This window comes from Varanus komodoensis, unplaced genomic scaffold, assembly GCF_004798865.1.
Source record: "Varanus komodoensis strain SLA01 unplaced genomic scaffold, ASM479886v1 scaffold1, whole genome shotgun sequence".
In the NCBI taxonomy this organism is placed as follows: domain Eukaryota; kingdom Metazoa; phylum Chordata; class Lepidosauria; order Squamata; family Varanidae; genus Varanus; species Varanus komodoensis.
Window position 1 is genome coordinate 104,180,501 of NW_025335268.1, and position 12,653 is coordinate 104,193,153.

Here is a 12,653-nt window from a genome sequence, read left to right on the forward strand (position 1 = left end):
TGCATGGAAACCATGCATAAATGGAAACCAAGCACCTGCTTAGACCCAGGACATGCTGCATGGTTACCACGTGTCATTGCTTAGCATTATGTGTGAAACTACTATGTAGTCTCTAGAATTTACTAAGACAAAAGTTTGTAGATTAAAAAGATTTCTAAGAAGTTTCTGAAAGCAGGTAGAAAATGTGCTTTTTTTGAATTCCAACCCACCCTTTCCCATCCTCTGTCTACACAAGGAAAGAGAGCCAAGTAAAACATGGGCATAACAGTATTATTTTTCAGATAGTTATAACAGTCATATGTGTTGGTTATTTGCCTGTGTGTTGGTTATTAGGCAACAGTCTGCTGGCAGGAAAGGACAAATCGCTCCATTTCCCTTTATCAGTCCACTTGGTATCAATGCTGGCTGCAGAAAAAGGGAACCTGTCTCTCAGCTCTGTCCTTTTATTCAGCTTCTTCATAAAAGTTGTTTTTCCAACTTATCTTCTAAGATTCTAGTGACTTGCATTTCTGTGGAGTAAAGGGTTTCCTTTCTCAGTAGTCAGCATGGAAACACACTGTAAAAAAATAATGCAGATTAGTAATGTTGTGGCTTTTTTACAAAGCAGTGAGTATACAACAGAGCAGTGTGTATTCTGAAGATTTACTTTATGTCTGTAAATCAGAGATCAGTGTATTTATTCTAAATTATACAGTTATCCAGTCTTTTCCTTACCATTATGTATGACTGGATAGTTAGATAATTCTGTATAAGGAATTCTTTTGAGAATAGATTGTAGACATATTTAATGCTATATATTTGTGGTTAACAGGATAACTCTGTTTTTCGTATAGTTGTTTCATTCTGTCTGTCTGTCTGTCCTAAACTTAACTTTATTTTCTGTGACCTTTCTAAACAAGAACCAAAACTGCCTAAATACATTACAAAGTAAAAGACAAAATTGAATATTTTCCAAATGTTTTTGACTTGAACTCCCATCATCTGCATCCGGCATGGCCAGTGGTCAGCAGTACAGGAAATACAGCAATACAGGTTCAAGTATCCATTCAGCAATCGATCTTACTGGATGATTTTGGGCCAAGCATGGAATTTCTACCTAACCTACATCACAGGATTGTTGTTTTGATAATAAAAATGGAGTGGGGGGGAACGTAAGCTGCTTTGAGTTCCTTGCAAGAGGAAAAAATGTGGAATATAATGGCAATGTAATAATAGTAGTAGTATGTATTATCTAGTAGGTTAAGAGTAGCATTGTATCCTGGCAATGTCATGTTCAGAACGTTTATGATTTCCTCTGTAGTTTCAACAAGAATAGTAATAGAACTAAATGTACATAGATAGTATTTCAAAATCTGTACAAAAGATTCTTGAGCAGAATGAAAAGTAGGTTGTGATGTTCAACTGTCTTTGGGAGTTGGTAAGTTTTAATATGAAATAGTTTAGATTTCTGGCCTTACATTAGATTGGTGTTATGAAGAATTACAGTTGATGATTATAAAATGTTAAGCATATTTATTTTGTTATTTGACCTTCATGAAACATTCTGAAATATCTTAGTTTTTTTTTGTACTTCTTGAAAATAATGTAGTAATCCACCTTCTGATTTCAGATTTGCAATGGCTGAATTTTGAAGGTTCCCTTTCTCTTTACAAAGACCTTTGTGGGAAAGTGGTGGTCTTGGATTTCTTCACATATTGCTGCATCAATTGTATCCACCTCCTGCCTGATCTCCATGAGTTAGAACAGAAGTACTCTACTACAGGTATCAACTAGTCATTCATTTGTTCAGAATAAATTTTTTTAGAGTTGTTACAGATGGAGTTTCTAAGTTGCATAGTTTATCATTAAATATTTGGCTGAACACTTCTGAATTTTTGCTCTTAAAAACATTGACACTATGTACTTATTTCTAGAATGACTGATTAGTTATGCATTCAGGAAAAATAGTAAAAGACTAAAATCTCCAGTAACTCAAATGATTATTTGTAATACAAGTACTATCTTATGTACATGAATTTTAGGGTAAAATATATTTTATTTCAAGTTTTAAAGCTTAAAGTTTTAGACAGCATATCTGTGATATATAAACCCTGAGGCTTGATGTGATGGCATCTTGAGGATTTTTGATGATGACAATTTTAGTCCACAAATGAAATTCCAAAATATTCTTATTACTCCTGTTAAAAGAGATTAAAACAAAAACTGTCATTAGTTAATTATCCTGAAGTCTAGGCAAACCTTCCTGTATTATAATAATAGGACTGTATTATTTCTAGTTCTAAATGTCAGCCGCATACTGACTGAAGTAACAATTCCAATGAAGTCAATGAATCTTATTTCTGAGTAAAATGTAAAAGCTTGTGCTGCAGTTGCTCTAAAGAAAGATCATATTATTCCTTCTTTCTTGGTAATCTTCTATTTTCTCATCTTCACTTTGTAATTCTTTTCTCTCAATAAATACTGTATGAAAATAGGAAATGACACACAGGTTGCATCCAGATTTAGGCACATGGAACTGAACTGGCTGAAGTGGAATTCCAACAGTCTGAAAGCACTTTACCCACCAAAAAATGCTATAGAGAGAATTGGAAGGTGGGGGTGCCATGTTTTATTAAATTGGTAATGACTGTAAGGGCCAAGCTTTCCCCCCAGCCCCTGCCACATCAGCATGATGAACTGGCCTGTATTAAGCCAGAGTTTGCCATTACATCTAACCCAATAACTCTGGCTTAAATGTTGGTTGACAATTCAGTAAAGTGAATCAGGTCACTAACCCAGATCATAAAGCATGGTTTGAACACAGTGTAATATCCTAAATAGTACATGTGCATTAAGCCAGAGTTTGCTGTTTTGTATATAAAAACCCGGTAGCTTGTTACAGCTCTCCTGATAAGTTTTTCTACTGCTGTTTTCTAAGAAAAAACCAAAACTATCCTAGCATGAGCAGTTGGTTAGGTGAAAGCATATTTTTCTGATTCTTTCCCAGTGACATTTTGATGTAGTTTCTAGGACCAAATGCAGAAGAGTTGACTGATAATGGTACAATAATATGCATTTTAATATGCCTGGATTGGGGAAAATCAAATTTGTTAATCCTACACTTGAGGCACTTTGCCCTTCTCCCCCTGTTTATGCATTCATATCCTCATACATGATTTTTAATGCTTAAGACTATATTTTTTCTTTTTTATAAAAATAAATGCATATTAACATAGGATTAGGCATATGATCGGTCCAAAAAAGATTTGGTCAGTTTAGGAGTCAAGTGCTGTCAAATAATGGTAAAGTATTTTTAAAGAGTAATCTTACAAGAAAAACAAAGATGGTATCAGCAAGTCTCATACTTAACCCAATTACAAAACAAGCCCCACAAATTATATGGCTGTTATTGTGGAACAATAACGTTAACTTAAAAACAGGAAGGAATTATTTATTTCATTATATATTTTTATGCTAGCATTATCCCAAGGAGCTCATAGTTCCACCCCATGTTCTTTTCACAATAAACCTGTCATGTGGCTGAAGCAACTGGCCCAGTGTCTCAATGAAGAGCAAGTCAGAAGGGCATCCTGGGCTATCTAGTCTGACCCCCAGCTCCAGCCAGGTCCGCTCATGACATGCCTACCATGTGCATGGCAATGCACTCATTGTAATTTGGCCTCAGCTTGGGAGTTGTGCTGTGTGAGCATGGGTTGTGAGAAACTAAATGCTCCTCGCATAAACGACACTTGCAGGGTTAGTATTATATGACAATCCTCAACCAGGGATTGCATATTCATAATGGTGTTTGTATATGTTGTGTCTGTGTTAAAGCTTCAACATGAGTTAAATAATGCCTGGCAGGTTGTCATGCTGTGTGAATAGCTCCTCTGAGTAGAAATCCCTGGATTGAGGAAAGCAAAGGTATTCGTTTTGTTGAGAAATCTATTTTAGGCTTAGTGTTCCAACAGAAAATCTCTTGCTGTTCTTATGCACATTTTATACTCTTACGCTGCAGTCATATCAAAGCTCTCATCATTATGTTGTCTAAAAGCAGTTGCTTAAGCACAAAGAGCATGATATTGTCAAGATCACTTATTCTACCATTAACACATGCACATCTGGAATTTTGTAGATGCATCTTGGAACAAATATTAATTTCCATTGGAATTAATACCAACCAGCATGTTTATCAGATATGTTCTTGCTGTTATCATGGCAAGTGCTATTTCTGCATTGAGAATGGCATTTGCAAGGTTATTTTAAGCACTAATGCACATTCATTTCACATCAACAGTCTAGAAATGGCCTGTTGGATTGCTGTATGAGGAAGTGCTTCTTGATAGAAATACTTTGGGAGATGGCCAGTTTGCTGCTGTTTTGTGTACGGATTTGAATCCGAGTATATTCATTTGTGCTAGAATTTTACTTTTGAGATTACAACCATTCCAAGTTCTGTTGCTGCTGTAAGCATCCTTCCATCTAATTTATTTTTTCTTAAATTACCAAGGCTATTATCCTAAACAAATTGTTGTGTAAATACATCCTATTTGGAGATGGGACCAGAGTTAAAATACCATGGTGCTTGTGTGTCTTAATGCTTTGACTACTGTAGTATGTGGTGAAGAGATAAGATAGATCAGATCATGTGGTACCTACATATCTCTGAAATGGAAGCTGACCGAACCTCTTAGTGTTTTCAGAAATTGATACCTTTTCTGTCATACACTGGTCCATTCCCCACCCCAGTAAGAGTCTTCTCAAGGCAAGTCAAGTTACCTTGTTAAAGGAAGCCAAAATCCCCCTTTTTGTTAGTAAGCATGCAAACAAATAATAAACTGGCTAAAGTGGCGCCCTCTTACAGTAAGATCAGCCCTGATGTTTGAAGTTAATGATTACAGTTCTACATAGACATTGTTTAAGGTCTCATTCCTATTTCTTCAGCTGCTTCTAAGGACACATTTCCTGATACTTTTCTTCCTTGCATTCAGATCCTGTGTATGCAGAACTAAGTCACACTGACTACAGTGTACACAGGATTGCTATTTTCTTTCACTTAATAACAAGGAAGCAAATAAGTGTTTTGATAAAGGAGATTAGAGTAGTCTAGTTGCACCACTAATTTTGAACCCAATGTAAATTCCTGAAGACTGGGAAAGGAGAAGGAATAAAGACTTTTAGAATGTCTGTTAAAGCATCTGCCATGGTGCATGTCTTTAGACTATGACAGCAGGGTGTAAGCTCGGTGAAGATTATATTATGCACAAATTCTCTCCAAAGCCCTCATTACTAGTGAACTCTTATGGCAAGTTGGATGACAGATTCAAATATTGTGCCATTTTATTCCACCTGTTCTCAATAGTGTTGTCTTGTCCAAAGCAAAAGGAGATGCAAGTTGAGTTCAAAATTAATAAAAGATAAAACTGCCTTAATTAAATGTTATGCAGTTAAAGAAATGGTCTTGCTTTTCCTATTTTAAAATATTTTGTGTGTGGGAAGAGCCCTTGAAATCAGATAGTTATCACCTTCTGCAATCACTTGGATCTAGGTTTCTGCCTGTTAACAGAGCAGAATGGTGGAATTTTATTTATGGTAATGTTCTGTCAACACTGCCTAACAGAAGGGTAGGGAAGATTCCTGTGAACATTTATGCTTGAGGTACTAGAAGGGTGATATGACATTAGAGAAAATAGATGTCATTAAAAAGTTGAAATAAAACTACTCTCTCTCTCATTTTCTCCCATCCCCCTTTTGCAAGGGCACATTTGTTGAACTGTTGATGCATTTGAGTTGTTTACAGGGAAGAGAGTAGGCTGTAAGTTATTTAATACTTTATATCATTATTTACTAAATTGATTTTAAGATGTGATTTACATTGCTGAGTACTTTTGTTCAAAGTTACTATAGTATTTCTGTTGTTAAGATAATTTACAATTCTTTATACTGGATTTGGCTCTCTGATGCTTACGATGTAATTCCATTCATATCTGTTTAGAAGTAAGACTGGCTGAATTTGGTAGATCTTTACTCCCAGATCAATACATACATTGTTACCTTAGGGTGGAGAATACTGGGAGTTAGTTGTAGGATTTATTTATTCTTCCTGTCTAAACTTCCATAGGATTGAAGTCTTAGGGCATAATCCTATGCATGTTTAGACAGAAAATCCCTACAACTCCTGTCATGTCCCAGCCAACATACCTAGGATTATTCCTTTGATATTTGTTTGGAGCCTTATTGGTGATGCTGTGGAGTGCTGACAATTAGTAAATTTGGTTCATTGAAAGTAGAAGTTTGAAGAGAAAGGGGGCACATTAAATGATTAATTTCAGTGAGGACCTTCCATGGCACTGTTCTAAAGTCTGTTTGTACTGTTACTTCTCTGCACAATAACTTACCTGTAATCATGTGCTAAGTGCCCTTCCCTCATGACTGAGTAACTTTAACATAATTCTTAATTTGGGAGTAAGCTAGAGAATGAATTAACTGAAGGTTCAAGTTCTAACAGCTCGAAATTAAGCACTCTGCCTATGAGCATGATGGTCAAAGTATTGTTGGTAGGAGAGCGGATGGAAAAGTAGGGACGCTGAAGGCATGGATCACAGTAGGCAGTAGTTCAGGAAGGTGTCGGAAGGAGCTGTATGGAATGCTAGGAAAACATCTTGCTTTCATAGGATGGTTGGTTGTGACATATGTAAGGTCAGGGACTGCAAAAATTCAGCCAGTTCAGGAAATGGATAGCTGAGATGACAGAGATTGAAGGAGGAGGAGGTTTTAATTTCACATCCTGACTTAAAACTGTAGTAAATAGTATATATTTTGCATGTAGTAAATCAGTGAATGTAATTAGTATAATCCAGCTTGCTTCTAGATGCATATTACTGGAAGTTGGGCCTATGAACTATTCTACCATATGGCAGAAAACTAACATGTCCAGATCAGAGGATTTACTTTGGAGCTAGCATTATCCACACGCTTTGCGTAATTTTGTTGTATTATCTATTCTATAATAACAGCTGTTATTATGTGTGTCATTTTTTAATATGTACTTTCAGATGGACTTCTTGTTGTTGGTGTGCACTCAGCAAAATTTCCAAATGAAAAGGTTCTGAATAACATCAAAAGTGCTGTTCTAAGATACAACATCACTCATCCCGTGGTAAATGATGCTGATGCAACCCTCTGGCATGAGCTTGAAATAACCTGCTGGCCAACCTTGGTCATTGTTGGACCCCGTGGGAATATGCTCTTCACTCTGGTTGGTGAAGGACACAAGGACAAATTATTTCTATTTGCATCCATAGCCCTGAAGTATTACAAGGAGCAAGGTCAAATAAATGCTAATAAAATTAAAACACAGCTCTATAGAGATTCTTTGTCACCTTCATCTTTGCTGTTTCCTGGCAAAATTGCCCTGGACAGCTCTGGAAACCGATTGGTAATAGCAGATACTGGACATCATAGGATTTTGGTTGTCAGAAAAAATGGTCAAATTCTGCACATTGTTGGAGGTAAGGATAACCTAAATTTATTAAAATTTTGTCTTTTAGCTTTAAAATTTTCATGGATGATCTCAAGTCCTGTGTTGCTTGTACAACTGCTAGAAAACATTAAATTGCATTGAAAATTAATTTCCAAGCCTACAGAATGCTACTTTAGCTATCTTGTTAAGTATATGATGTCCTGCAAACAGGTGAATAATTGGCTGTTAATTGTGTCTCCATGTTGCCCAGAGAATATTAGGCTGGTCATGGAAAGAAAGACACTACAAACAACTCACCTATTATTTAAATCTGGTATCTTTAGTGTTGAGATACCTTTATTACAATTAGATTCACACTTGGTAGTGGTTCAGCATATACTCTGAGGGACACTTTTCTTCTGAACTTCATTCATTTCTCAAAAAAATCTCATCTCTATGAACCCTTCCTTATTTCAGCTTGTTCATGGACCAGTAAACAATATTAAAACCAATGAATAAAGTTATCTAACACTTTCAGTGTTAGTTAATCCACTTCATAAGAGATGCTCCTCCAGTAATATTAATCCTTTTCTCCAGTTTATAACACTGTTAAGCTAGATCACTCCCACCTTCAGAGATACCTTTTGTATATTACTAACAGTTATTGACTGCTATGGCAGTGGGCTGAAACTGGGTGCTACTTATAACTGTCTAAAAATGGAAATGTTAAGATGGTATCTTCGGGGAAAGGGAGTCTTTCTTCTGTAAAAATACTGATAATGCTTTTACATTTGGCCAACTTTTGATGGGACTTTAATGAAACAGGTTGAACATAAGAGCCGTTAAAAGGTTTTGCAAGAAATTGGATTTTACTTTGATATTCAGAGAAATGCAACTCAGTTTTTAAGTTTTTGAAGGTTTTAGACCATGCATGAGGGGTGGGGTGCAAATAAGCATAATGACCAGAGTTTGGAAAGTTGACTTCTTATAATATATGGATACATTCCATGTGTATCTTTGCAATTGCTTCCTTATACGCAAAGACTGTAAGGTACAGAAGTGCTTTATTGCAGATAAGAACAAGAAGCATATGTTCTCACAAAAAGAAAAAGAAAACAAAAGTTTCAGCCCTCTTACCTGAGGCTTAAACAGTAGATCTACGAAGTGGCTTGTAAGTAAGCAGAATGAACTATTACTTACTGTGGACATGTACCTAACTGCATAGATCCTTTTAATTATCTTTTCAAGCTCTTACAATTTTGAAATCAATATTATTATTACGTTATGCATACTGCAGCATGAGACTTTGTTATAAGGAAAATCAGTGTAATTGCTACTGGTTTGTTGTGCTGGAATTGCTGCTAAAATATAAGTATTCAGGAAATGTATAAATTATACTCCAAGGCCACATGTGCCATTTAAAAATTAATACATTCTTTGAAATACATTTAGCATTTTAATTGAAGAAGGGAAATGACCAATGTGTTGAATAATGAGAATTGATAAATTCTAAATTTATCTATATGCTGATTTCTAAGATTTAAAAACTACAGACCTCTATTTAAGTTTTTAGAAATGGATGAAGGATTATTGCCTAACCTGGAATCAAATATATGTCTATTGATGTTTTTCAAATTACTGTTCTGCTGATTTGTGGTTTTGTATGTTCTGTTAAGGACCAAACAGTGGAAGAAAAGATGGAACATTTTCAGAAGCATCATTCAGTTCACCACAAGGAGTGGCCATAAAGAACAATATCATTTATGTAGCAGATACAGAAAACCATTTGATTAGGAAGGTAAACTTTACTATTAAAAAAGAAGATAATGACTACATTCTTCTCCCTAGTTCATGGATACCAAATGATGCAATTATTCAAGGACTATACACTGTAAATGAAGGTAGAATTTTGACTGACATTTATAAATGTATTTTCTAAGTATCTGAAATGTTCTTCTTTGTATATTCTTTTAAGGCAAGTGATTGCGTAGAACATTTGCATGTTCTTATAAAAAAGAAGGAATGCACCAATGTTCTGTGCCCTAAGTTCTTCTTTCTATTTAAATGTTAATGATATTTTGGCTCTACAGAATCATGTGTTTTGTCTTTCTTCCCCCTGGGAAATATTTAGGAATATAAGCAAGTCTTAATTCAATTTATGCTCATTGCCAGGACAAATCAGCTGATTTCACTGATAATTAATCAGTAAAGCATGATACTGGGAGCAAAAATGCAACTGATAATATAATCCAGCTCATTTGAATCCTAGTTACGGCATATGTATGGCACAATATATCTAGCACCTTGAAGTGGACTCATATCACCTTGAGTGTGTTACAAGACAAGAACCAGAAGTGTCCAAACCAAAGCTTTCTACCTAATTGAAGGATGAGAAATTGTGACCAAGTCTCTCATTACTCAAATCTCTTATACCTTGTCTTATTCAAGAGACTGAAATTAGAATTTCAGTATTTACATTTTAAACCCAGAGTTTAAGTTACTGTGTGGTATCTTTAATGTTTCCCATTGGTTATAACTTAGGCATGTGAATGCTGAATAAATTTGAATTTTTATTCAATGCTGAAATATTTATTCAGTTCCATAATGCTCCTCTAAATAATAAAGCCCACTGTTAGGTTTGAAAGGGATCCATTGCTTTGTCTGTTATATTTCTGTTTGAGCCAGTAACTATTCCCTTGATCGTGCAGACCAAAATATTTCAAAGTGAAGTCATTCAAGAATTAAATATACAAATTACTCCATGGGCAGCTGGCTTTTTTCCCCTTTTCTCATGTGAAGACTTAAAGTAGAGAAATGCAATAAAGCAGATTTCTTTGCCTGCCCAATCATATATGAGATCTTAACAAAATGGATATTGTTAACAAATTTTAACAAGATATTTTACACAACAATATCACTACTGTTTGTGATTATGAATTAAATAAAAATCATGATTTAATCCTAGATTGACCTGGACTTAGAGATTGTGAGCACTGTTGCAGGAGTTGGAAAGCAAGGCATGGATAAGGAAGGAGGCGCCAAAGGAGAAGAACAGCCTATTAGTTCACCATGGGATGTAGCCTTTGGAACTTCAGGTATTTTCATGAAGTTGTAACCTTCACATTTCATTTTGATTATGTTGATTTGATAAACTTAATAGTCTGCTTGTTAGTCTCTGAAGTTATTTCATTCATTACTTAGAACCAACCATCAGGTCCCCATCCCTCAATATCTAATTGGATGTGTTTGCACCTCAACAGCATGTATAGCCCTAGGCAACAGCCATATTTTACACACTGAAGAGCTATCAGGTCCATGAAATTTTCTCACCCACAGTTTCTTGTCCAGGCAAGCCTTTGCCATGTTCTCATCTCTGATCAGTGGTTGGTGGAAGGCAAGTGCTTTTCCTAGCTTTAGCACTGAAAAAGTTTCCTTTTTCAATTTAGCAGGGGAAAACACATCCCTGATCAGGACTTAGGGGAGATAACTGAGTGGTTCAGTCCTTCTTCCTTCTGAACCTTGACTTGCAGAAGCTTAACCTGCTTACTTCTGATTAAGCATGCTGAAATTTGCCCTGATTGCTTGTGAGCAGATACGATGCTTATAGTGTTTCAAGAGTAAATATACATAGGTTTGTTATGGGGGATGTTAATTGAAAGTTCCACTGAGTAATTAAATCCTGGTTACTTCTGAGATGACCTTCAGAGGCTTGCTTGTCCTATATGCTTGTAAGGAGACACACTGTTCATGTTAATTCCAAGTAGATATGCTTCCTACCATAAACTAATAACAATGAGATTTGGACAGGATGGATTTCTACAGGTGTGTACACCTTTTGGCTTTATCCAGCACTAGAATGTTATGTCTGAAAGATTCTCCAGAATGGAATCTGGCCTTAAGACATTCAGCAGGATCCTCTGAGTCTTCATTTAATATTTTCATGGGGCTGGAATGGAAGGTCAGAGTGAGAAGTCTACCTCTGTAAGTACAGTAGCCAGAGTATATATTGAAGAGGAGCTCTGTGCATCTCTGTGTAGTTTGGGACTGACTATGCCAAACAGAAGCACTATTCACAGTTAAGTATGCTCATTTTTCTATTTGTTTGTCTTTGCTTCTTGTTTAGTAATGCTAAAAGACCAAATACTAAAGCATGAAATAATCGTGGAGGGGAAGCTGATGCTGAAATATACCCTCTTTTACCAGGGAGTAAGTTCCATAGGGAAAGTTGAAGGCAGAAAAAGAAGCAGGAGACCAACTATGAGTTGGATAAAGAAGTCATGGCCTTGAGCTTACAAGAACTGAGCAGGGCTGTCAAAAACAGGACATATTGGAGGGCATTCATTCATAGGGTTGCCATAAGCTGGAGACAACTTGACAGCACTGCACATCTCAGTGGTTACCTCTGATCTTGCACATATGGAATGCCTGCTTCTTACATGAACATAGTTTGTTGAATCAGGAGTGAACCGTATAAATGCTTGCATCCTCCTCCACTTTCTTTCTCCTTCACATATGTGGCTTAGTTCATGACTTCCTGGTTTGCTAAACTGTTTGCAATCTTGATTTTTTCAGGACAGTTTTCAGTTTGGATGTCATAGCAAAGTGTAGTTTAACACACTAAGAAGCCTTAAACTTGGCATACCAGGGAGGGAGAAAGGAAAGGTGAGAATGAACAGACACACAGTATTACCAGCAAAGCATGTTTGGTTTTTTGGACCAGATATAGATCTGAATCAGGTCTTTCTTTTATATATTTTGATTTGTTTATTATGGAAGACAGTTCTTTTTTAGGCTTTTTGTTTGTATAATGTAGAAAAGTTCATGGCTTTTTAAAACGACAGGCTAAAATTAACTATTGCCTCATCACAATTTAGAGTTAAATTGTGTGGGAATTAATTTTAAGCACTGTCACTCTGAATCACAGTATAGCAACATTAAACTTATCTAGATGATTTGGTATGTTGTATTAGTTTAGGAGAAAATGATATTGAATTTCTATTTTCAACTATGTAAGTAAGCTCACTGAAATACATACATTGATAGTTATGATTTCAAAATTCAAAAAACTTTTTTGGTGAAAATCATTCCATAGGCATTATTACATTACATTTCTATACCATCCATAACCAAAGCTCTCTGGGCGGTTCACAACATGTTAAGGCATCCATCCAGATTTCAACCAGGTCCATTCTGCTTAGCTTCCACGATTAGG

The 12,653-nt window shown here is 35.8% G+C and overlaps 1 protein-coding gene across 1 annotated transcript in view; it reads left to right on the forward strand.

The window, feature by feature from the left end:
• The window catches only part of NHLRC2 (NHL repeat containing 2), a 38,838-nt gene that overhangs the window by 1,825 nt on the left and 24,360 nt on the right, over window positions 1-12,653 (forward strand). The window contains exons 2-5 of the mRNA XM_044439280.1: window positions 1,610-1,762; window positions 7,035-7,490; window positions 9,118-9,239; window positions 10,407-10,536. Of these exons, the coding sequence (XP_044295215.1) occupies window positions 1,610-1,762; window positions 7,035-7,490; window positions 9,118-9,239; window positions 10,407-10,536 (861 nt within the window). The remainder of the gene's footprint in view (window positions 1-1,609; window positions 1,763-7,034; window positions 7,491-9,117; window positions 9,240-10,406; window positions 10,537-12,653) is intronic.